The 27,269-nt window shown below is 44.8% G+C and overlaps 1 protein-coding gene across 1 annotated transcript; it reads left to right on the top strand.

Moving 5' to 3' along the window:
* On the top strand, positions 1–27,025 carry LOC121576569 (NACHT, LRR and PYD domains-containing protein 12). The gene is made up of 20 exons (XM_041889806.2): positions 1–219; positions 350–421; positions 891–1,150; positions 1,267–1,365; positions 5,166–5,279; positions 5,460–5,573; positions 5,690–5,788; positions 9,593–9,706; positions 9,887–10,000; positions 10,117–10,215; positions 19,827–19,940; positions 21,837–21,947; positions 22,237–24,030; positions 24,128–24,301; positions 24,421–24,594; positions 25,044–25,217; positions 25,495–25,668; positions 25,824–25,997; positions 26,155–26,328; positions 26,540–27,025. Exons 3-20 carry the CDS (start codon positions 972–974, stop codon positions 26,718–26,720), a joined length of 4,176 nt encoding a protein of 1,391 aa, XP_041745740.1. The 5' UTR covers positions 1–219; positions 350–421; positions 891–971; the 3' UTR covers positions 26,721–27,025.
* Positions 27,026–27,269: the final 244 nt, after the last annotated feature.

The raw sequence follows: 27,269 nt of genomic DNA, 5'->3' as shown, positions 1-27,269 counted from the left end.
TCAGATGTACAACTGTTGGATCACAGTGGAGGCTTTGTTTGTTTGTACTCCACACTGAGTCACTTGTTAATCCACCTTTAATCCATTTTATTCCAGGTTTTAAAACAGGCTGTTTCACAAGGTTTCACATGCAGACAGCTGGCGTAAATCTCTTCCTGGTTTGTTATTAAATCACTTCGGACAACTTTGGTGTTGCGCATTTAGATCACAGAGAGAGGGGTGAGGCATAGCAACAATTTACCAAGCAAATGTAGCTAATCTAGCTATCAAATTTCCTTAAGGCGGAATTGAAATACTGTTCCTGCCCTGGCTTCCCTCCCTTCATTATTCTCTTCTCTCCTTTGAGCAGCCAAACAAAGAAGCTACAGTCTACAGAGACATTCTCAAACCGAGGAACCCATCTTAGAGAGAAGAAAACATGGTAAGCATTACAGACTGTTTTAGTTTCTTGCTACAAGGAAATAGAAAGTTATTGAAAGAAAAGAGAAGAGTAGAGCAGAGATGGGGAAAAGGGGAGACTAAAGGAGTAGCATACTTAATGTCTATTCAACTATTGGTCCTGTTTGCGAACTGTGTTATCTAGCCAGCTAAGTTCCTTAAAAAATACACTATTTGCAGAAAGGACCACCTCATTCATTTAAATTATACTAATCTTTGTCACTGCTATGGCTTGTAAATGTGCCAGCTAGGTATACATGCTAGCAAAGTTGCTAACAATAGCTAGCAAATGCATAAACTGTCGCAGTGATGCACTTCCTTGATTGCCAACAAATGTTACAGAAATCAGCCACTTGAATTGGGTAGTGTGTGTAGCTATTTGACTGCATTGTGTATGATTGATACACACTCTCTAATTCTCTCTCTGTCTCTCTCTCTCTGTATGGGTGTAGGCGGGTGTGTGTTCACAGGGCTAATCTAGGTCAGAGGACAATAGTATTTGTCCTCCTGAGAAGTGAGTTACAACCTCTAAAATGAATCTCTCTGCAGAGAGAGAGGAGGGGGACACTTTTTCGAAAAATATTGTCTCAGGTGAGAAAGAGGAGCAGGAGAGATCAGTGTCTCCTGTACCCAGCTGTGTGTCCATGAAGAGTGACATGTCAATGGATCCTCCATTTCACTTCAGTAAAGAACCATTGTCCAGTGAACAGGGGTAATATGACTTTGTTTTACCACACACCTACATAATCCTGATACAGATATCTGAGCACCCTAAACAACAATTTCTTCCCCAGTCGGACTAAAAATAATCTCCTTGGTTTTTGTCAGGGTCCATCAGCAGAGACCAGTGTCTCCTGTACCCAGCTGTGTGTCTATGAAGAGTGACCGGTCTATGGGACCACCAATCAACTTTTCCAGTGAACAGGGGTAATAAGACTTTTAACCACACACATACCACATACATACAGTGCATTCGGAAAGTATTCAGTCCTTGACTTTTTCCACATTTTGTTACGTTACAGCTTTATTTCTAAAATTGATTAAATAGTGTTTTTCTCCTCATCAATCTACACACAATACCCCATAATGACTAAGCAAAAACAGGTTTAAACATTTTTGCAAATGTATAAATAAAAAAACACTGAAATAGGACATTTACATAAGTATTGAGACCCTTTACTTAGTACTTTGTTGAAGCACCTTTGGCAGCGATTACAGCCTTGAGTCTTTTTGGGTATGATGCTACAAGCTTGGCACAGCTGTATTTGGGAAGTTTCTCCCATTCTTCTCTGCAGATCCTCTCAAGCTCTGTCAGGTTGGATGGGGAGCGTCGCTGCACAGCTATTTTCAGGTCTCTCCAGAAATGTTAAATCGGGTTCAAGTCCGGGCTCTGGCTGGGCCACTCAAGGACATTCAGAGACTTGTCCCGAAGCCACTCCTGCATTGTCTTGGCTCTGTGCTTAGAGTCGTTGTCCTGTTGGAAGGTGAACCTTCACCCCTGTCTGCGGTCCTGAGCGCTCTGGAGCAGGTTTTCATCAAGGATCTCTCTCTACTTTGCTCCGTTCAGCTTTCCCTCGATCCTGCCACCACCATGCTTCACCGTAGGGATGGTGCCAGGTTTCCTCCAGACGTGACGCTTGGCATTCAGGCCAAATAGTTACATCTTGGTTTCATCAGACCAGAGAATCTTGTTTCTCATTGTCTGAGAGTTTTTTAGGTGCCTTTTGGCAAACTCCAAGCAGGCTGTCATGTGCCTTTTACTGAGGAGTGGCTTCCGTCTGGCCACTTGGCCTGATTGATGGAGTGCTGCAGAGATGGTTGTCCTTCTGGAAGGTTCTCCCATCTCCACAGAGGAACTCTGGAGCTCTGTCAGAGTGACCATCGGGTTCTTGGTCACCTCCCTGACCAAGGCCCTTCTCCCCCGATTGCTCAGTTCGGCCAGGCTGTCAGCTCTAGGAATTGTCTTGGTTTTTCCAAACTTCTTCCATTTAAGAATGATGGAGGCCACAGTGTTCTACGGACAATTCCGTTGACCTCATGGCTTGGTTTTTGCTCTGACATGCACTGTCAACTGTGGGACCTTATATAGACAGGTATCTGCCTGTCCAAATCATGTCCAATCAATATAATTTACCACAGGTGGACTCCAATCAAATTGTAGAAAAATCTCAAGGATGATCAATGGAAACAGGATGACCTGAGCTCAATTGCAAGTCTTATGGCAAAGGGTCTGAATACTTACGTAAATAAGGTATTTCTGTTTTTTATCTTTTATAAATTGGCAAACATTTCTACAAAACTGTTTTCGCTTTGTCATTATGGGGTATTGTGTGTAGATTGATGAGGAAAACATTTTATTTAATCAATTTTAGAATAAGGCTGTAACGTAACAAAATGTGGAAAAAGTCAAGGAGTCTGACTACTTTCCGAATGCACTGTACATAATAATTACTCCTCAACAACATTAATTACTATTTCTTCCTGAGTCAGATAAAAAACAAGAGAGACCAGTGTCTCCTGTACCCAGCTGTGTGTCCATGAAGAGTGACATGTCAATGGATCCTCCATATAACTTCAGTAAAGAACCATTGTCCAGTGAACAGGGGTAATAAGACATAAGCTGTGTTCAAATACTCATACTAACCACACTACCCATACTATTTGGGATGTACATTTAGTATGTAGTATGCTTATTGGTCATAGTATGGATATAGTTAGTATGCCAAATGATCCCGGATGTCGTATTACATTCACCAAAATACGAAGTACACAAGGAGTGGACACTATTTCCGTGCTTTTATTGCCCATAATGCAATTCTTCAAAAAATGGGCATGACTTCACATCATTTTCAGATTTGAAGAAAATGTCGGAAAATATGCAGCCAAAATCCAACGATACTGGATACAAATTCATCGCTTTAAAAAATTATGACAAATGTTAAGAAAATGTTGAGCAATTTAATAAAGTCATGACTTTTCAAATAAGTTATTTTACATGTTATGTTGGCTGACAATTTGTTAGCTACGCTAGCCTTACGAACCGCATAGCATATCATTACAGCAGTTGCTTGTACAGTGGCTTGCGAAAGTAAAGGCTTTTTTCTGGCCACTCTTCCGTAAAGCCCAGCTCTGTGGAGTGTAGTCTAAGGCGCCGCATCGCAGTGCTAACTGTGCCACTAGAGATCCTGGTTCGAATCCAGGCTCTGTCGCAGCCGGCCGTGACCGGGAGACTCATGGGCGGCGCACAATTGGCCCAGCGTCGTCCAGGGTAGGGGAGGGAATGGCCGGCAGGGATGTAGCTCAGTTGATAGAGCATGGCGTTTGCAACGTCAGGGTTGTGGGTTCGATTCCCACGGGGGCTAGTATAATATATATATTTTTTTAAATATATATATATATATATATATATATATATATATATATGTATTCACTTACTGTAAGTCGCTCTGGATAAGAGCGTCTGCTAAATGACTAAAATGTAATGTAAATGTTAATGTGGTCCTATGGACAGATACTCCAATCTCCGCTTTGCAGCTCCTTCAGAGTTATCTTTGGTCTCTTTGTTGCCTCTGATTAATGCCCTCCTTGCCTTGTCCGTGAGTTTTGGTGGGCGGCCCTCTCTTGGCAGGTTTGTTGTGGTGACATATTCTTTCCTTTTTTTAATAATGGATTTAATGGTGGTCCGTGGGATGTTAAACGTTTCTGATATTTTTCATAACCCAACCCTGATCTGTACTTCTCCACAACTTTGTCCCTGACCTGTTTGGAGAGCTCCTTGGTCTTCATGGTGCCGCTTGCTTGGTGGTGTCCCTTGCTTAGTGGTGTTGCAGCCTCTGGGGCCTTTCAGAACAGGTGTATATATACTGAGATCATGTGACAGATCATGTGACACTTAGATTACACACAGGTGGACTTTATTTAACTAATTATGTGACTTCTGAAGGTAATTGGTTGCACCAGATCTTATTTAGGGACTTCATAGCAAAGGGGGTGAATACATATGCACGCACCAATTTTTCCGTGATTTATTTTGTATAATTTTTTGAAACAAGTTATTTTTTTCATTTCACTTCACCAATTTGGACTATTTTGTGTATGTCCATTACATGAATTCCAAATAAAAATCCATTTAAATTACAGGTTGTAATGCAACAAAATAGGAAAAACGCCAAGGGGGATAAATATTGTTTGCAAGGTACTGTAGCTAACATCACACAAACATGTATTTCTCAGAGAGATAGTGTATGAGTCCTGTGTAGCTCAGTTGGTAGAGCATGACGCTTGCAATGCCAGGGTTCGTTTCCCACGGGTGGCCAGTATGAAAATGTATGCACCCACTAACTGTAAGTCGCTCTGGATAAGAGCGTCTGCTAAATGACTTAAATGTAAATAGTGGTGGATTCTGATTTCAAGGGAACCTGTATGTACTGGTATGTTAGCGAGCTACCTAAGTTAGTTGGCTACTAATACATCGAACTTGCCAGTACATTAACTATATACCAGCTACCCAACGTGTATTGACTTGATTATTCACGTCATGCTTAGCTAAGTGGTATAGTAGTTGTGCGTTGTCAATAGACATTGTTAATGAAGTCGTAAGATGCTTTATTCGAACACAGCTTTAGTTTTACCACACACCTACATAATCCTGATACAGATATCTGAGCACCCTCAACAACAATTTCTTCCCCAGTCAGACTCAAAATAATCTCCTTGGTTTTTGTCAGGGTCCATCAGGAGAGACCAGCGTCTCCTGTAACCAGCTGTGTGTCAATGAAGAGTGAGATGTCAATGGATCCTCCATATAACTTCAGAAAAGAACCATTGTCCAGTGAACAGGGGTAATAAGACATAAGCTGTGTTCAAATACTCATACTAACCACACTACCCATACTATTTGGGATGTACATTTAGTATGTAGTATGCTTATTGGTCATAGTATGGATATAGTTAGTTATGATAACACGATTTAACACCTCCTCAGTCAGACTAAACCTAACTGACCTATTTGTGTTTGTCAGGGTCCATCAGGAGAGACCAGTGTCTCCTGTACCCAGCTGTGTGTCCATGAAGAGTGACATGTCAATGGATCCTCCATTTCACTTCAGTAAAGAACCATTGTCCAGTGAACAGGGGTAATATGACTTTGTTTTACCACACACCTACATAATCCTGATACAGATATCTGAGCACCCTAAACAACAATTTCTTCCCCAGTCGGACTAAAAATAATCTCCTTGGTTTTTGTCAGGGTCCATCAGCAGAGACCAGTGTCTCCTGTACCCAGCTGTGTGTCTATGAAGAGTGACCGGTCTATGGGACCACCAATCAACTTTTCCAGTGAACAGGGGTAATAAGACTTTTAACCACACACATACCACATACATACAGTGCATTCGGAAAGTATTCAGTCCTTGACTTTTTCCACATTTTGTTACGTTACAGCTTTATTTCTAAAATTGATTAAATAGTGTTTTTCTCCTCATCAATCTACACACAATACCCCATAATGACTAAGCAAAAACAGGTTTAAACATTTTTGCAAATGTATAAATAAAAAAACACTGAAATAGGACATTTACATAAGTATTGAGACCCTTTACTTAGTACTTTGTTGAAGCACCTTTGGCAGCGATTACAGCCTTGAGTCTTTTTGGGTATGATGCTACAAGCTTGGCACAGCTGTATTTGGGATGTTTCTCCCATTCTTCTCTGCAGATCCTCTCAAGCTCTGTCAGGTTGGATGGGGAGCGTCGCTGCACAGCTATTTTCAGGTCTCTCCAGAAATGTTAAATCGGGTTCAAGTCCGGGCTCTGGCTGGGCCACTCAAGGACATTCAGAGACTTGTCCCGAAGCCACTCCTGCATTGTCTTGGCTCTGTGCTTAGAGTCGTTGTCCTGTTGGAAGGTGAACCTTCACCCCTGTCTGCGGTCCTGAGCGCTCTGGAGCAGGTTTTCATCAAGGATCTCTCTCTACTTTGCTCCGTTCAGCTTTCCCTCGATCCTGCCACCACCATGCTTCACCGTAGGGATGGTGCCAGGTTTCCTCCAGACGTGACGCTTGGCATTCAGGCCAAATAGTTACATCTTGGTTTCATCAGACCAGAGAATCTTGTTTCTCATTGTCTGAGAGTTTTTTAGGTGCCTTTTGGCAAACTCCAAGCAGGCTGTCATGTGCCTTTTACTGAGGAGTGGCTTCCGTCTGGCCACTTGGCCTGATTGATGGAGTGCTGCAGAGATGGTTGTCCTTCTGGAAGGTTCTCCCATCTCCACAGAGGAACTCTGGAGCTCTGTCAGAGTGACCATCGGGTTCTTGGTCACCTCCCTGACCAAGGCCCTTCTCCCCGATTGCTCAGTTCGGCCAGGCTGTCAGCTCTAGGAATTGTCTTGGTTTTTCCAAACTTCTTCCATTTAAGAATGATGGAGGCCACAGTGTTCTACGGACAATTCCGTTGACCTCATGGCTTGGTTTTTTGCTCTGACATGCACTGTCAACTGTGGGACCTTATATAGACAGGTATCTGCCTGTCCAAATCATGTCCAATCAATATAATTTACCACAGGTGGACTCCAATCAAATTGTAGAAAAATCTCAAGGATGATCAATGGAAACAGGATGACCTGAGCTCAATTGCAAGTCTTATGGCAAAGGGTCTGAATACTTACGTAAATAAGGTATTTCTGTTTTTTATCTTTTATAAATTGGCAAACATTTCTACAAAACTGTTTTCGCTTTGTCATTATGGGGTATTGTGTGTAGATTGATGAGGAAAACATTTTATTTAATCAATTTTAGAATAAGGCTGTAACGTAACAAAATGTGGAAAAAGTCAAGGAGTCTGACTACTTTCCGAATGCACTGTACATAATAATTACTCCTCAACAACATTAATTACTATTTCTTCCTGAGTCAGATAAAAAAACAAGAGAGACCAGTGTCTCCTGTACCCAGCTGTGTGTCCATGAAGAGTGACATGTCAATGGATCCTCCATATAACTTCAGTAAAGAACCATTGTCCAGTGAACAGGGGTAATAAGACATAAGCTGTGTTCAAATACTCATACTAACCACACTACCCATACTATTTGGGATGTACATTTAGTATGTAGTATGCTTATTGGTCATAGTATGGATATAGTTAGTATGCCAAATGATCCCGGATGTCGTATTACATTCACCAAAATACGAAGTACACAAGGAGTGGACACTATTTCCGTGCTTTTATTGCCCATAATGCAATTCTTCAAAAAATGGGCATGACTTCACATCATTTTCAGATTTGAAGAAAATGTCGGAAAATATGCAGCCAAAATCCAACGATACTGGATACAAATTCATCGCTTTAAAAAAATTATGACAAATGTTAAGAAAATGTTGAGCAATTTAATAAAGTCATGACTTTTCAAATAAGTTATTTTACATGTTATGTTGGCTGACAATTTGTTAGCTACGCTAGCCTTACGAACCGCATAGCATATCATTACAGCAGTTGCTTGTACAGTGGCTTGCGAAAGTAAAGGCTTTTTTCTGGCCACTCTTCCGTAAAGCCCAGCTCTGTGGAGTGTAGTCTAAGGCGCCGCATCGCAGTGCTAACTGTGCCACTAGAGATCCTGGTTCGAATCCAGGCTCTGTCGCAGCCGGCCGTGACCGGGAGACTCATGGGCGGCGCACAATTGGCCCAGCGTCGTCCAGGGTAGGGGAGGGAATGGCCGGCAGGGATGTAGCTCAGTTGATAGAGCATGGCGTTTGCAACGTCAGGGTTGTGGGTTCGATTCCCACGGGGGGCTAGTATAATATATATATTTTTTTAAATATATATATATATATATATATATATATATATATATATGTATTCACTTACTGTAAGTCGCTCTGGATAAGAGCGTCTGCTAAATGACTAAAATGTAATGTAAATGTTAATGTGGTCCTATGGACAGATACTCCAATCTCCGCTTTGCAGCTCCTTCAGAGTTATCTTTGGTCTCTTTGTTGCCTCTGATTAATGCCCTCCTTGCCTTGTCCGTGAGTTTTGGTGGGCGGCCCTCTCTTGGCAGGTTTGTTGTGGTGACATATTCTTTCCTTTTTTTAATAATGGATTTAATGGTGGTCCGTGGGATGTTAAACGTTTCTGATATTTTTTCATAACCCAACCCTGATCTGTACTTCTCCACAACTTTGTCCCTGACCTGTTTGGAGAGCTCCTTGGTCTTCATGGTGCCGCTTGCTTGGTGGTGTCCCTTGCTTAGTGGTGTTGCAGCCTCTGGGGCCTTTCAGAACAGGTGTATATATACTGAGATCATGTGACAGATCATGTGACACTTAGATTACACACAGGTGGACTTTATTTAACTAATTATGTGACTTCTGAAGGTAATTGGTTGCACCAGATCTTATTTAGGGACTTCATAGCAAAGGGGGTGAATACATATGCACGCACCAATTTTTCCGTGATTTATTTTGTATAATTTTTTGAAACAAGTTATTTTTTTCATTTCACTTCACCAATTTGGACTATTTTGTGTATGTCCATTACATGAATTCCAAATAAAAATCCATTTAAATTACAGGTTGTAATGCAACAAAATAGGAAAAACGCCAAGGGGGATAAATATTGTTTGCAAGGTACTGTAGCTAACATCACACAAACATGTATTTCTCAGAGAGATAGTGTATGAGTCCTGTGTAGCTCAGTTGGTAGAGCATGACGCTTGCAATGCCAGGGTTCGTTTCCCACGGGTGGCCAGTATGAAAATGTATGCACCCACTAACTGTAAGTCGCTCTGGATAAGAGCGTCTGCTAAATGACTTAAATGTAAATAGTGGTGGATTCTGATTTCAAGGGAACCTGTATGTACTGGTATGTTAGCGAGCTACCTAAGTTAGTTGGCTACTAATACATCGAACTTGCCAGTACATTAACTATATACCAGCTACCCAACGTGTATTGACTTGATTATTCACGTCATGCTTAGCTAAGTGGTATAGTAGTTGTGCGTTGTCAATAGACATTGTTAATGAAGTCGTAAGATGCTTTATTCGAACACAGCTTTAGTTTTACCACACACCTACATAATCCTGATACAGATATCTGAGCACCCTCAACAACAATTTCTTCCCCAGTCAGACTCAAAATAATCTCCTTGGTTTTTGTCAGGGTCCATCAGGAGAGACCAGCGTCTCCTGTAACCAGCTGTGTGTCAATGAAGAGTGAGATGTCAATGGATCCTCCATATAACTTCAGAAAAGAACCATTGTCCAGTGAACAGGGGTAATAAGACATAAGCTGTGTTCAAATACTCATACTAACCACACTACCCATACTATTTGGGATGTACATTTAGTATGTAGTATGCTTATTGGTCATAGTATGGATATAGTTAGTTATGATAACACGATTTAACACCTCCTCAGTCAGACTAAACCTAACTGACCTATTTGTGTTTGTCAGGGTCCATCAGGAGAGACCAGTGTCTCCTGTACCCAGCTGTGTGTCCATGAAGAGTGACATGTCAATGGATCCTCCATTTCACTTCAGTAAAGAACCATTGTCCAGTGAACAGGGGTAATATGACTTTGTTTTACCACACACCTACATAATCCTGATACAGATATCTGAGCACCCTAAACAACAATTTCTTCCCCAGTCGGACTAAAAATAATCTCCTTGGTTTTTGTCAGGGTCCATCAGCAGAGACCAGTGTCTCCTGTACCCAGCTGTGTGTCTATGAAGAGTGACCGGTCTATGGGACCACCAATCAACTTTTCCAGTGAACAGGGGTAATAAGACTTTTAACCACACACATACCACATACATACAGTGCATTCGGAAAGTATTCAGTCCTTGACTTTTTCCACATTTTGTTACGTTACAGCTTTATTTCTAAAATTGATTAAATAGTGTTTTTCTCCTCATCAATCTACACACAATACCCCATAATGACTAAGCAAAAACAGGTTTAAACATTTTTGCAAATGTATAAATAAAAAAACACTGAAATAGGACATTTACATAAGTATTGAGACCCTTTACTTAGTACTTTGTTGAAGCACCTTTGGCAGCGATTACAGCCTTGAGTCTTTTTGGGTATGATGCTACAAGCTTGGCACAGCTGTATTTGGGATGTTTCTCCCATTCTTCTCTGCAGATCCTCTCAAGCTCTGTCAGGTTGGATGGGGAGCGTCGCTGCACAGCTATTTTCAGGTCTCTCCAGAAATGTTAAATCGGGTTCAAGTCCGGGCTCTGGCTGGGCCACTCAAGGACATTCAGAGACTTGTCCCAAGCCACTCCTGCATTGTCTTGGCTCTGTGCTTAGAGTCGTTGTCCTGTTGGAAGGTGAACCTTCACCCCTGTCTGCGGTCCTGAGCGCTCTGGAGCAGGTTTTCATCAAGGATCTCTCTCTACTTTGCTCCGTTCAGCTTTCCCTCGATCCTGCCACCACCATGCTTCACCGTAGGGATGGTGCCAGGTTTCCTCCAGACGTGACGCTTGGCATTCAGGCCAAATAGTTACATCTTGGTTTCATCAGACCAGAGAATCTTGTTTCTCATTGTCTGAGAGTTTTTTAGGTGCCTTTTGGCAAACTCCAAGCAGGCTGTCATGTGCCTTTTACTGAGGAGTGGCTTCCGTCTGGCCACTTGGCCTGATTGATGGAGTGCTGCAGAGATGGTTGTCCTTCTGGAAGGTTCTCCCATCTCCACAGAGGAACTCTGGAGCTCTGTCAGAGTGACCATCGGGTTCTTGGTCACCTCCTGACCAAGGCCCTTCTCCCCGATTGCTCAGTTCGGCCAGGCTGTCAGCTCTAGGAATTGTCTTGGTTTTTCCAAACTTCTTCCATTTAAGAATGATGGAGGCCACAGTGTTCTACGGACAATTCCGTTGACCTCATGGCTTGGTTTTTGCTCTGACATGCACTGTCAACTGTGGGACCTTATATAGACAGGTATCTGCCTGTCCAAATCATGTCCAATCAATATAATTTACCACAGGTGGACTCCAATCAAATTGTAGAAAAATCTCAAGGATGATCAATGGAAACAGGATGACCTGAGCTCAATTGCAAGTCTTATGGCAAAGGGTCTGAATACTTACGTAAATAAGGTATTTCTGTTTTTTATCTTTTATAAATTGGCAAACATTTCTACAAAACTGTTTTCGCTTTGTCATTATGGGGTATTGTGTGTAGATTGATGAGGAAAACATTTTATTTAATCAATTTTAGAATAAGGCTGTAACGTAACAAAATGTGGAAAAAGTCAAGGAGTCTGACTACTTTCCGAATGCACTGTACATAATAATTACTCCTCAACAACATTAATTACTATTTCTTCCTGAGTCAGATAAAAAACAAGAGAGACCAGTGTCTCCTGTACCCAGCTGTGTGTCCATGAAGAGTGACATGTCAATGGATCCTCCATATAACTTCAGTAAAGAACCATTGTCCAGTGAACAGGGGTAATAAGACATAAGCTGTGTTCAAATACTCATACTAACCACACTACCCATACTATTTGGGATGTACATTTAGTATGTAGTATGCTTATTGGTCATAGTATGGATATAGTTAGTATGCCAAATGATCCCGGATGTCGTATTACATTCACCAAAATACGAAGTACACAAGGAGTGGACACTATTTCCGTGCTTTTATTGCCCATAATGCAATTCTTCAAAAAATGGGCATGACTTCACATCATTTTCAGATTTGAAGAAAATGTCGGAAAATATGCAGCCAAAATCCAACGATACTGGATACAAATTCATCGCTTTAAAAAATTATGACAAATGTTAAGAAAATGTTGAGCAATTTAATAAAGTCATGACTTTTCAAAGAAGTTATTTTACATGTTATGTTGGCTGACAATTTGTTAGCTACGCTAGCCTTACGAACCGCATAGCATTGTCATGAGCCCTCTCACTCCACCGGGTTACCACCTTAATTTGTTTCCACTATCTTCCACTCTGCTCACCTCCCTCTCTCTACTCAGCCTAACTAGCTCCACCTGTCCCTGCTCTGCTCGGCTCTAATTACTCTGCCAGCTGCGCTGCATTACCCACTAACCTCTCCCAGTATTTAAGGCCCTGTCTTTCAGCTCTCCGGTGTCAGATCGTCTGCAAAGCTCACACCCGGAACCTGTTTGCTCGCGCTTCTGGCTCACCCTGGTTTTGTGACCCCGACCTGCCTGTTTTTTGGATACTCTTCTGCCTCAGGAGATCCAGACCTGCTTCTGCCATTACGACTCCTGACTACTCTTCAATCCCGGTAACTCTGACCAGCCTTCTGCCTTGCTACTACGTATTTTGGATTTCCCTTGAACTGTACTGCTGCCTGGTTTCATTCCGCCCTGTTGTGTCTGTGTCTCCCCCCCAGGACTTCTGGACCACCCACCACCGGCTTCATAGGACGCATCGCTGCCACTGGGGGGGCACAGACCCAGCGCATTGGACGGGATCCCTGTTACCCCTGGAGCCTTCATTCACTCCCTACTTCCCTTTTCCCTTAAGTTTAATAAACTTTCTGGTGTGACGCAATTGTGGTCCTCTGGTCGTCTGTCTGAATCGTGACAGTACGATCTCGACCATTATGGACTCAGCGCACACTTTCCCGACATGGAAACCGATGAGCATGAGCAGCAGTTCCAGCAGCAGCAACAACAACTCGCCATGATCATTCAACTCCTCACCAACCTTACCCCAGCCAGTCTGCCCACCAGCCCAGCCCCCGAGTTACCTGCCCCGGTCATTGCAGCCGCTGCTCGGAACCCAAGATTGGAAACCCCGAGCGGTTCAACGGCGATTCAACCCAGGTCCGGCCATTCCTGACTAGCTGCCGACTTCAGTTCTCCTTGCAGCCAAGGACCTTCGCCACGGAGGGGCTAAAGTTGGGTATGCCATCACTCACCTGACGGGCCGAGCTCGACTCTGGGGAACAGCAGAGTTCGAACGTCAAACCCCCGCATGTGCAACCTTCGACCTGTTTGCTGAGGAGATGCTGAAGGTGTTTGACCTGGATTCACCCACCGCAGAGGCGTCTCGTGAACTGTTCAGTATTCGACAAGGCAGACGTACAGTCGCAGACCATTCCATCGACTTCCGAACCCCTGGCTAGACGAAGTTCTTGGAACACACCATCGTTGGTGGACGCGTTCTTCCATAGTTTGGCTGACTATATCAAGGACGAGTTGGTCTCCCATGAACTGCCTTCCACTCTTGATGAAGCCATCGCACTGACTGTCAGGATCGACAGAAGGATACAGACCCGTCGTCGTGAGAGGGGCGCCAAGGTCCACCTACTACCGGCATTCGGAGAGATCCGACTGGGCTCCTGTCATCTACTGCCACTCACCCAGGTCAGCTTGATCAGTCTGAGCCTATGGAGATTGGGCGAGCCTCCCTCACTCCTGCAGAGCGCCAGCGCCGCTTCACCTCAAACCTCTGCCTCTATTGTGGAGGTGATGGACATCGTGTGGTAACCTGCCCTTTAAAGGGCCGAAGCTCACCGGGCGTAGGGGGAGTCCGGTTGAGTTCAATGACCATCCAGTCCTCCGACCGCAAACCCCTGCTGCAAGTTCACCTCCGCCTCTCTGACTCAACTCACACCCTGGCTGCTCTGGTGGATTCTGGCGCCCGAAGCCAACATAATGGACATCAAGCTGGCACGCCAACTGGGACTGGAGAACCTCCGTTTGACACCTCCTATTCCTGCCCGGGCACTGGACGGACACTTACTCGGATCGGTCACTCATGTCACGGCCCCGGTCTCGATGGGTCTGTCCGGAAACCATCAAGAAACTATCCAGTTCCACCTGCTCCCCTCTCCCAGGCCAACCCCTCATCCTGGGTTACCCATGGCTCCGCCCGGCACAACCCTCAGCTCGACTGGGTGACCGGGGTGATCAGGGAGTGGGGAGAGGACTGCCACCGAACCTGCCTGCTTGCTGCCGCACTACCCCCTCGGCCAGTACCTACTAACTCCGCTCCTGACCTCTCCAATGTCCCAGAATGCTACCATGGTCTCAGAGAGGTGTTTAACAAAGCAAGAGCCACATCTCTGCCCCCTCACCGACCGTACGACTGTGCCATCGACCTCCTCCCTGGAACAGCTCCTCCAAGGGGGTCGTCTTTATTCGTTGTCTGCTCCTGAAAGAAAGTCCATGGAGGACTACATCAATGGCTCTCTGTCCGCAGGATTAATCCGTTCATCTTCATCTCCTGCTGGTGCTGGCTTCTTCTTTGTGGGGGAAGAAGGACGGATCTCTTCGCCCCTGCATCGACTACAGGGGACTCAACGACATCACAGTGAAGAACCGTTACCCTCTGCCTCTGCTCACCTCTGCTTTTGAGTTGCTCCAGGGAGCCACTGTTTTTACCAAGTTGGATCTCAGAAACGCTTACCACCTAGTGCGGATCCGGGAGGGAGATGAATGGAAAACCGCATTCAATACACCAACAGGCCACTACGAGTATCTGGTTATGCCTTTTGGCCTCACCAATGCTCCTGCTGTGTTCCAGGCTCTAGTGAATGATGTACTGCGGGACATGTTAAACAAGTTTGTCTTCGTTTACCTGGATGACATCTTAATTTACTCCAGAAACCTGTCTGAACACACCCGCCATGTCCAGCAAGTCCTTCATCGTCTTCTGGAGAATTCCCTCTACGCCAAGGCAGAGAAATGTGAGTTTCACGTCAAGACAGTGGCCTTCCTGGGGTACATAGTGGCAGAAGGAAGTATCCAAATGGATCCTGCCAAAGTATCAGCAGTCACTTCATGGCCAGTTCCGGAGAACAGAAAGAAGCTGCAACAGTTTCTGGGGTTTGCTAACTTCTATAGGAAGTTTATCCGGAACTACAGTACCGTTGCTGCCCCTCTCACTGCTCTAACCAGCACCAAGCAACCCTTCACCTGGACCCCAGCAGCCGACAAAGCCTTCAGTACCCTCAAGGTGAGGTTCACCTCCGCTCCCATCCTCCAGATGCCTGATGTGGACCGGCAATTCATTGTGGAGGTGGACGCCTCGGATGTGGGAGTTGGGGCTGTGATTTCTCAGTGGGCTGCGGAGGATAGGAAGCTCCATCCCTGTGCCTTTTTCTCACGTCGGTTGTCCCCTCTGAGTGCAATTACGACATAGGGAACCGTGAGCTGCTGGCTGTGAAGCTTGCCTTGGAGGAGTGGCGTCACTGGCTGGAGGGGTCCACCATTCCATTTCTCGTTTGGACCGATCATAAGAACTTGGAGTACATCCGCACGGCCAAACGGTTGAACTCCAGGCAGTCCCGCTGGGCCCTGTTCTTCACCAGGTTTAATTTCACTCTGTCATACCGGCCTGGATCACGCAACACCAAGCCAGACGCCTCTCTCCCGTCAATTCCAGAAGGATGACACCCCTCCAAGGACCCTGTGTCGATTCTGCCAAGTCCCTGCATCGTTGCAGCTCTGACCTGGGCTGTTGAGGAGCAGGTGCTGGAGGCTCTCCGTAACCAGCCAGGTCCCAGCACTTGCCCAGCTGACCGCCTTTTTGTCCCCGAAGACCTGAGGTCCCAGGTCATTCAGTGGGGACATGACTCCCGCCTAGCTTGTCACCCTGGCTCCACCCGCACTTACAACCTGCTCGCCCAGAGGTTCTGGTGGCCCTCTCTGAGGAAGGATGTACGGGAATTCGTCCAAGCCTGCCCCATCTGCAACCAACACAAGTCGTCCTGCCAGCCCCCCAGCCGGATTGCTGCAGCCCCTGCCTGTGCCCAGACGTCCCTGGTCTCACATCGCCCTTGACTTTGTCACGGGGCTGCCCCCTTCAAGTGGCATGACCGTCATTCTCAGCATCGTTGACCGTTTCAGCAAGATGGCACACTTCATTCCCCTCCCCAAGCTCCCAACCGCCAAGGAGACCGCCCAGGTGGTCCTGGAACACGTCTTCCGGATCCACGGACTGCCAAGGGATGTTGTTTCTGACCGTGGTCCACAATTCTCCTCCGCTTTTTGGAAGGAGTTCTGTCACCTGCTGGGAGCCACAGTCAGTCTGACTTCCGGATTCCATCCCCAATCCAATGGGCAGTCAGAGCGGGCTAATCAGGAGCTCGAGAAGGCGCTGCGATGCATGACTTCACGCAACCCCCACTCCTGGTCGCAGCAATTGACATGGGTGGAGTACGCACACAATTCTCTGACCTGCTCTGCCATCGGTATGTCCCCTTTCCAATGTGTTTATGGATACCAGCCTCCTCTATTTGCCAGCCAGGAGGAGGAGGTTACTTGCCCATCTGCACTTGCTTTTGCCCGTCGATGTCGCCGCACCTGGTCACAAGCCCGAGCCACACTCCTCAGGTCCGTTGCCAGCTACACTACCGGGGCCAACCGTCGGAGAATTCCTGCTCCCACCTACCATGTTGGTCAAAGGGGTGTGGTTGTCATCGAAGAACCTGCCACTCAGGGTGGAGTCGCAGAAGCTGGCACCTCGGTTCATTGGCCCATTCCCTATCATAAGAGTGATTAGCCCAACTGCTGTCCGGCTCCAACTGCCTAATTCCCTGAGGGTGCACCCCACTTTCCATGTGTCTAAGATTAAGCCCATCCATGAGAGTCCGCTGGTCCCTGCTGCGCCTGGTCCTCCTCCTCCACGGCTCGTCGATGGTGGTCTGGTTTACACCGTCCGCCGCCTGCTTCGGTCCAGACGGAGGGGTAGGGGTCTCCAGTACCTCATTGACTGGGAGGGCTATGGACCTGAGGAGAGGACCTGGGTGCCAGCTAGTCGGATTGTGGATAGGACTCTCATCACCGCTTTCCACCAACGGCATCCTGATCAACCTGCAATCCGTAGGGGCCGCCCCAGAGGGTCCCTAACCGTCCGGCCCGCTCGGCTTCCTGTCCTGTGCCTGATCCTGTCTCGGGACCTGTCCCATCTCCCGACCACGGCCCTCCGGCTTCCTCCGAGGATGAGGACGTTCACTCGGACCGTTCGGAGGAGTTCTAGCCCTCCTCCGGCTCCCCTCCTCCCGCCCGGCGTGGTGTTGCTCTTGGGACTTCTGGGGCCGTCCCTTGGGGGGGTTCTGTCATGAGCCCTCTCACTCCACCGGGTTACCACCTTAATTTGTTTCCACTATCTTCCACTCTGCTCACCTCCCTCTCTCTACTCAGCCTAACTAGCTCCACCTGTCCCTGCTCTGCTCGGCTCTAATTACTCTGCCAGCTGCGCTGCATTACCCACTAACCTCTCCCAGTATTTAAGGCCCTGTCTTTCAGCTCTCCGGTGTCAGATCGTCTGCAAAGCTCACACCCGGAACCTGTTTGCTCGCGCTTCTGGCTCACCCTGGTTTTGTGACCCCGGACCTGCCTGTTTTTTGGATACTCTTCTGCCTCAGGAGATCCAGACCTGCTTCTGCCATTACGACTCCTGACTACTCTTCAATCCCGGTAACTCTGACCAGCCTTCTGCCTTGCTACTACGTATTTTGGATTTCCCTTGAACTGTACTGCTGCCTGGTTTCATTCCGCCCTGTTGTGTCTGTGTCTCCCCCCCCCCCCAGGACTTCTGGACCACCCACCACCGGCTTCATAGGACGCATCGCTGCCACTGGGGGGGGCACAGACCCAGCGCATTGGACGGGATCCCTGTTACCCCTGGAGCCTTCATTCACTCCCTACTTCCCTTTTCCCTTAAGTTTAATAAACTTTCTGGTGTGACGCAATTGTGGTCCTCTGGTCGTCTGTCTGAATCGTGACAAGCATATCATTACAGCAGTTGCTTGTACAGTGGCTTGCGAAAGTAAAGGCTTTTTTCTGGCCACTCTTCCGTAAAGCCCAGCTCTGTGGAGTGTAGTCTAAGGCGCCGCATCGCAGTGCTAACTGTGCCACTAGAGATCCTGGTTCGAATCCAGGCTCTGTCGCAGCCGGCCGTGACCGGGAGACTCATGGGCGGCGCACAATTGGCCCAGCGTCGTCCAGGGTAGGGGAGGGAATGGCCGGCAGGGATGTAGCTCAGTTGATAGAGCATGGCGTTTGCAACGTCAGGGTTGTGGGTTCGATTCCCACGGGGGGCTAGTATAATATATATATTTTTTTAAATATATATATATATATATATATATATGTATTCACTTACTGTAAGTCGCTCTGGATAAGAGCGTCTGCTAAATGACTAAAATGTAATGTAAATGTTAATGTGGTCCTATGGACAGATACTCCAATCTCCGCTTTGCAGCTCCTTCAGAGTTATCTTTGGTCTCTTTGTTGCCTCTGATTAATGCCCTCCTTGCCTTGTCCGTGAGTTTTGGTGGGCGGCCCTCTCTTGGCAGGTTTGTTGTGGTGACATATTCTTTCCTTTTTTTAATAATGGATTTAATGGTGGTCCGTGGGATGTTAAACGTTTCTGATATTTTTTTCATAACCCAACCCTGATCTGTACTTCTCCACAACTTTGTCCCTGACCTGTTTGGAGAGCTCCTTGGTCTTCATGGTGCCGCTTGCTTGGTGGTGTCCCTTGCTTAGTGGTGTTGCAGCCTCTGGGGCCTTTCAGAACAGGTGTATATATACTGAGATCATGTGACAGATCATGTGACACTTAGATTACACACAGGTGGACTTTATTTAACTAATTATGTGACTTCTGAAGGTAATTGGTTGCACCAGATCTTATTTAGGGACTTCATAGCAAAGGGGGTGAATACATATGCACGCACCAATTTTTCCGTGATTTATTTTGTATAATTTTTTGAAACAAGTTATTTTTTTCATTTCACTTCACCAATTTGGACTATTTTGTGTATGTCCATTACATGAATTCCAAATAAAAATCCATTTAAATTACAGGTTGTAATGCAACAAAATAGGAAAAACGCCAAGGGGGATAAATATTGTTTGCAAGGTACTGTAGCTAACATCACACAAACATGTATTTCTCAGAGAGATAGTGTATGAGTCCTGTGTAGCTCAGTTGGTAGAGCATGACGCTTGCAATGCCAGGGTTCGTTTCCCACGGGTGGCCAGTATGAAAATGTATGCACCCACTAACTGTAAGTCGCTCTGGATAAGAGCGTCTGCTAAATGACTTAAATGTAAATAGTGGTGGATTCTGATTTCAAGGGAACCTGTATGTACTGGTATGTTAGCGAGCTACCTAAGTTAGTTGGCTACTAATACATCGAACTTGCCAGTACATTAACTATATACCAGCTACCCAACGTGTATTGACTTGATTATTCACGTCATGCTTAGATAAGTGGTATAGTAGTTGTGCGTTGTCAATAGACATTGTTAATGAAGTCGTAAGATGCTTTATTCGAACACAGCTTTAGTTTTACCACACACCTACATAATCCTGATACAGATATCTGAGCACCCTCAACAACAATTTCTTCCCCAGTCAGACTCAAAATAATCTCCTTGGTTTTTGTCAGGGTCCATCAGGAGAGACCAGCGTCTCCTGTAACCAGCTGTGTGTCAATGAAGAGTGAGATGTCAATGGATCCTCCATATAACTTCAGAAAAGAACCATTGTCCAGTGAACAGGGGTAATAAGACATAAGCTGTGTTCAAATACTCATACTAACCACACTACCCATACTATTTGGGATGTACATTTAGTATGTAGTATGCTTATTGGTCATAGTATGGATATAGTTAGTACCCAGCTGTGAGTCTATGAAAAGTGACTGGTCTATGGGACCACCAATCAACTTTTCCAGTGAACAGGGGTAATATGACTTAGTTTACTCACACGCCTACCTAATCCAAACAACAGATCCAGTGGGGAAAAAAAGTATTTAGTCAGCCACCAATTGTGCAAGTTCTCTACTTAAAAAGATGAGAGAGGCCTGTAATTTTCATCATAGGTACACGGCAACTATGACAGACAAAATGAGAAAAAAAATCCAGAAAATCACATTGTTGGATTTTTTATGAATAATGGTGGAAAATAAGTATTTGGTCAATAACAAAAGTTTCTCAATACTTTGTTATATACCCTTTGTTGGCAATGACACAGGTCAAATGTTTTCTGTAAGTGTTCACTAGGTTTTCACACACTGTTGCTGGTATTTTGGCCCATTCCTCCATGCAGATCTCCTCTAGAGCAGTGATGTTTTGGGGCTGTCGCTGGGCAACACAGACTTTCAACTCCCTCCAAAGATTTTCTATGGGGTTGAGATCTGGAGACTGGCTAGGCCACTCCAGGACCTTGAAATGCTTCTTACGAAGCCACTCCTTCGTTGCCCGGGCGGTGTGTTTGGGATCATTGTCATGCTGAAAGACCCAGCCACGTTTCATCTTCAATGCCCTTGCTGATGGAAGGAGGTTTTCACTCAAAATCTCACGATACATGGCCCCATTCATTCTTTCCTTTACACGGATCAGTCGTCCTGGTCCCTTTGCAGAAAAACAGCCCCAAAGCATGATGTTTCCACCCCCCATGCTTCACAGTAGGTATGGTGTTCTTTGGATGCAACTCAGCATTCTTTGTCCTCCAAACACGACGAGTTGAGTTTTTACCAAAAACTTATATTTTGGTTTCATCTGACCATATGACATTCTCCCAATCCTCTTCTGGATCATCCAAATGCACTCTAGCAAACTTCAGACGGGCCTGGACATGTACTGGCTTAAGCAGGGGGACACGTCTGGCACTGCAGGATTTGAGTCCCTGGCGGCGTAGTGTGTTACTGATGGTAAGCTTTGTTACTTTGGTCCCAGCTCTCTGCAGGTCATTCACTAGGTCCCCCCGTGTGGTACTGAGATTTTTGCTCACCGTTCTTGTGATCATTTTGACCCCACGGAGTGAGATCTTGCGTGGAGCCCCAGATCGAGGGAGATTATCAGTGGTCTTGTATGTCTTCCATTTCCTAATAATTGCTCCCACAGTTGATTTCTTCAAACCAAGCTGCTTACCTATTGCAGATTCAGTCTTCCCAGCCTGGTGCAGGTCTACAATTTTGTTTCTGGTGTCCTTTGACAGCTCTTTGGTCTTGGCCATAGTGGAGTTTGGAGTGTTTGAGGTTGTGGACAGGTGTCTTTTATACTGATAACAAGTTCAAACAGGTGCCATTAATACAGGTAACGAGTGGAGGACAGAGGAGCCTCTTAAAGAAGAAGTTACAGGTCTGTGAGAGCCAGAAATCTTGCTTGTTTGTAGGTGACCAAATACTTATTTTCCACCATAATTTGCAAATAAATTCATAAAAAATCCTACAATGTGATTTTCTGGATTCTTTTTCCTCATTTTGTCTGTCATAGTTGCCGTGTACCTATGATGAAAATTACAGGCCTCTCTCATCTTTTTAAGTGGGAGAACTTGCACAATTGGTGGCTGACTAAATACTTTTTTTCCCCACTGTATGTAATACTTCAATAATATTATGATAACACACCTCCTCATTTAGACTCAACATAACTGACCAATTTGTGTTTGTCAGGGTCCATCAGGAAAGACCAGTGTCTCCTTTTCCCAGCTGTGTGTCCATGAAGAGTGACCAGCCTATGGACCTGCCGATGAGGTTCAGTGATGAACCACTGTCAAATAAAAGGTTATTACAGTATTTAGAGTTCATGGTTTCTTTAAAACAAAAGTCATAAACTCACACCCATGACTTCTTGTTCTTTGTAAAGATAGAAAAGTTTATTTTGCCAGTGTCCTTCCAGCACTGTGTCCATGGAGCGGGACCATATAAAGGACCATCCAGATGAAGGAGAGAATGTCTTTCCCGTAGATCAGAAAATGTGTACTTTTTGTACAGCTTCCTATTACTTGGAGACCATGTTGTCTCAGGTCTTGATACCTGTAGAAATGTTAAACATTGTATGTAATTTTCCCAGGCACCAAAATGTCAGTGCTGAGGCAGAAATCCAAGAGAAGCTCAAATCAACTCTGAAGAAGAGATTTCAGTGTGTTTTTGAGGGACTAGCACAGCACGGAAACCCTACATTTCTCAATGATATATACACAGAGATCTTCATCACAGAAGGTGGAAGTGGCAAGGTCAATAATGAACATGAGATAAGACAGATTGAGACAGCATCCAGGAGACCGGCAACACAAGATACACCAATCAAATGTAATGACATCTTTAAACCCTTACCTGGACAAGACAGGCATATAAAAGCTGCATTGACAAAGGGAGTCGCTGGCATTGGAAAGACCGTTTCTGTGCAGAAGTTTATTCTGGACTGGGCCGAAGGAAAAGCTAATAAGGATATTCAGTTCATATTTCCACTTCCTTTTCGTGAGCTGAATTTGATGAGGGCGAAGAGATGCAGTTTGATGGAACTTTTAGATTCCTTTTTCATGGAAATTAAAGAATCCAAAATGATTAACTATGATGAGTGCAAAGTCCTGTTTGTATTTGATGGTCTGGATGAGTGTCGACTCCCTCTTGACTTCCAGAACAATAAGACCTGTTCTGATGTCTCAGAGTCAACCTCAGTCGATGTGCTGCTGACAAATCTTATTAAAGGGAATCTGTTACCCTCTGCGCTTCTCTGGACAACCTCCCGACCTGCAGCAGCTAATCAGATCCCTCCTGAGTGTGTTGACCAGGTGACAGAGTTACGAGGGTTCAATGACCCACAGAAGGAGGAGTACTTCAGGAAGAGATTCAGTGATGAAAACCTGGCCAACAGAATCATCTCACACATGAAATCCTCAATGAGTCTCTACATCATGTGCCACATACCAGTGTTCTGTTGGGTTTCAGCCACTGTTCTAGAGAGAATGTTGGGTGAAGCAGAGAGTGGAGAGATCCCCAAGACTCTGACTCAAATGTGCATACACTTCCTGATCTTTCAGACCAAACAGAGTAGTAGAAAGTATCTTGGAGAAGATTACATTGATAACCACTGGAATACAGAAATGATTATGAAACTGGGGAAACTGGCTTATCAACAGTTGGAAAAAGGTAATCTGATCTTCTACGAGGAAGACCTAAGGGAATGTGACATTGATGTCACAGAAGCATCAGTGTACTCAGGAGTGTGCACACAGATCTTTAGAGAGGAGAAAGGGCTATGCCAGAAGAAGGTGTACTGCTTTGTACATCTAAGCATTCAGGAGTTTTTAGCTGCTCTGTATGTGTTTCTCACATTCGAAAACAGCAATGTAAATCTTCTCTCTCAAGGTGTAAATATTAAGACAATGTCAGGAGAAACACCTGTATTGTTTCTACACAAAAGTGCAGTGGACAAGGCCTTACAAAGTTTGAATGGACACCTGGACCTGTTCCTCCGCTTCCTTCTGGGTCTCTCACTCAAGTCCAATCAAACTCTCTTACAAGGCTTACTGTCACAGACAGGAAGCAAGTCGCACACCAGTGAGGAAACAGCCAAGTACATAAAGATAAAGATCAGGAAGAATCCCTCTCTAGAGAGGTGCATCAACCTGTTCCACTGTCTGAGTGAACTGAATGACATTTCTCTAGTGGAGGAGATCCAAAGCTACCTGAGCTCAGGAAGTCTCTCAGAAGCTGAACTGTCACCTGCACAGTGGTCCACTCTGGTCTTTGTTTTGCTGACTTCAGTGGAGAAGCAGGATGTATTCGAACTGAGAAAGTATTTGCGATCAGAGGAGGGTCTTCTTATGCTGCTACCAGTGGTCAAAGCCACCAGAACAGCAATGTGAGTATTTATGGACACATTTCCATAATTTCTTCATGGTCTTTATAGTCTTTACCCTGTTTGTGGACCAAATGTGTTGTTTTATTCTTTCTTCCAGCCTGAAAGATTGTAACTTGACTGAAAGATGCTGTAAGTCTTTGGCTTCAGCTCTCAGTTCGAACTCTTCTTCACTGAGAGAGCTGGACCTGAGTGACAATAAACTGCAGGATTCAGGAGTGAAGCTGCTCTCTGCTGGACTGAAGAATCCAGGCTGTAAATTGAAGACACTGAGGTAAGGGCATCTCTCTAAGAGTGGAAATATATAATTACTTTTGTTTTTGGAAATGTGAATTGATTAAACTCTTTAAAATGTCCAGTTGCATATAGAGTTGAGTATTTCTCCCATTGCAGGCTGAAGAGCTGTGGTACCACAAAGGTTGGCTGTGCTTTTCTGGCTTCAGCTCTGAGGTCAAACTCCTCCCACCTGAGAGAGCTGGATCTGAGCAGGAATATCTTTGGAGACTCTGGGCTAAAGATGCTTTCTACTGTACTGGAGGATCCACACTGTAAACTGGACATACTAAGGTTAGTTTCATACAGATTTCTGATCTTAATTTGAGCCAGTTTGCTAGAGCAAGAAAAGAATCCTGCAGCAACAGGAAATCTGAATTAGTATGTGGATTATAATTAATGGACATGTTTGTAGGGGTTGATACATTTTTCTTACGGGAAAATCAGGTCTGAAATGTCAAAGTTCAAATTGCAAACTTCAGAAGTCTTTTAAAACCTCAAATACACTACATGTTTTACATTTCCTGCATTGCAGGAAAGTTCTCCTGTAACAGGGTGATCAAATTAAGTTGGCTGTCTTCTTCTAAAGAAGATTGGGTCATTCATCTGTCATTCACTAAGCAATACTTGGATCTCAAATAGCTGTTTACATGAGGATAGTTATTAACTAACTCTAAGTCGCTCTGGATAAGAGCGTCTGCTATATGACTAAAATGTAAATGTGATTCTCTCTCCATCTGTAGCCTTTCTGGCTGTGGAGTCACAGAGGAGGGTTGTGCTTCTCTGGCTTCAGCTCTGAGGTCAAACCCCTCACATCTGAGAGAACTGGACCTGACCAGCAACCAACCAGGAGACTCAGGAGTGAAGCTGCTCTCTGCTGTACTGGAGAATCCACAGTGTAAATTGCAAAAACTGAAGTGAGTACTAGAACAACTCAAGAATGTTCTTTAATTTCAGGATTTAGGTCAAGCTATGTGATTTGTGATCTGATTTTGTTGAGGATATCTGGGCATGGGCATTTAATTCTGAGGTCAGAAAGCCAAGGGAGAATGTGGCAGTACTGTTCTCCAGTTGCTCTTATAAACTATCAGTCTAAATTAATTCATCAACTTGAAGTTACTTCTCAATGAGTAATGAAGTGTACTGCAATGCCTATGACAGTAGGACATTAAATTATGCTGCTTCCCTCTGCAGGCTGTATAACTCTAAAACCACAGAGGAAGGATGTTCTTATCTGGCTTCAGCTCTGATGACAAACCCCTCACACCTGAGAGAGCTTGACCTAGGTGGAAATAAGTTAAGAGACTCAGGAATGAACCATCTCTCTGCTGCACTGAAGGAACCACTCTGTAAACTGGAAACACTGAGGTGATGTGTCATTAAAATACATTTTCTTTAATGAAATAAACAATGTTCACAAGGATAAAGGAAAACTAAATTGGGTAGTTATAGGTTTGATCATAAATAATGTCATCATGTGCTATGAAACTGCATATCATACAAATGAACCACTCTGTCTTCAGGTTGTTAGGCTGTGGAGTCACAGAGGAGAGCTGTGCTTCTCTGGCTTCAGCTCTGAGGTCAAACCCCTCACATCTAAGAGAGCTTGACCTGACCAACAACCAACCAGGAGACTCAGGTGTGAAGATGCTCTCTGCTGTCCTGGAGGATCCACTCTGTAAACTGGAAAGACTTTCGTAAGTAATACAGCACATTCCATAATGTCATAATAGGGGCGCTATAACTGATCCACCTGGAGGCTTGCAGGCAGCATGCACGCAGCTTGCTGATGGACATTAACATTTCACAGTCACAATCAGTATCTGTACATTTTACCTTCATATCTATTCCCAGGCTGAAATGCTGTAACCTCACTGAGAAATGCTGTGGGTCTCTGGCCTCAGCTCTCAGCTCAAACTCCTCTAGTCTGAGAGAGCTGCACCTGAGTCACAATAACCTGCAGGATTCAGGAGTGAAGCTGCTCTCTGCTGGACTGGGGAATGCACACTGTAAAGTGGAAACACTGGGGTAAGGCCATCTTTCTTGGAGACCATGAAGTTGCATGGAAGCATGAAAACAAATTATAAACTAAATGTAGTGATCCGAAATAGCATCTTTTGACCTTTTATAAGTTGTTGCCACCCATCAGGCAAATAATGTGCTGTTGAGGAAAGCAATCAGAACTAGTTTTTTAGTGTGTCCAGAACTGACAGAATTACAGGTGTTTCTCTCTCTGCAGGCTGTCATGTTGTTGGGTCACAGAGGAAGGCTGTGCCTATTTGGCTTCAGCTCTGAGGTCAAACCCCTCACACCTGAGAGAGCTAGATCTACTAATGAATAAACCAGGAGACTCAGGAGCGAAGCTGCTCTCTGATGTCTTGGAAGATCCACTCTGTAAACTGGAGAAACTTAATGTATAATGCACTCTGTACAATATTTTTGTGTGATAAAACTAATACATTTCCACCTTTTAATGCATTTTCATACATTTCAAGAAGAGTTTGCTGTGTAGAAAACGTTTCTGTCTGCAGACATTTTCACTGCATGTATGGGGAAATGTCACACATTAACATTGTTATAACAAGAAACAAGGACTTTTGTTGCATCCATGTGAAATGCTGGGTTGTTATCTAATAATTCAGAGACAGCGGATTGACTGACCTTCATGTCTTAAAGAAATGATGGACTGTCATTTCTCTTTGCTTATTTGAGCTGTTCTTGCCATAATATGGACTTGGTATTTTACCAAATAGGGCTATCTTCTTCCCCCTACCTTGTCACAACACAACTGATTGGCTCAAACGCATTAAGAAGGAAAGAAATTCCACAAATTAACTTTTAACAAGGCACACCTGTTAATTGAAATGCATTCCAGGTGACTACCTCATGAAGCTGGTTGAGGGAATGCCAAGCGTGTGCAAAGCTGTCATCAAGGCAAAGGGTGGCTATTTGAAAATATATTTTTATTT

This window comes from Coregonus clupeaformis, chromosome 23 (genome assembly GCF_020615455.1).
Source record: "Coregonus clupeaformis isolate EN_2021a chromosome 23, ASM2061545v1, whole genome shotgun sequence".
Classification (NCBI taxonomy): Eukaryota; Metazoa; Chordata; class Actinopteri; order Salmoniformes; family Salmonidae; genus Coregonus; species Coregonus clupeaformis.
The sequence above is the reverse complement of the archived record's forward strand: the minus strand, read 5'-3'. Positions and strand labels throughout refer to the sequence as shown.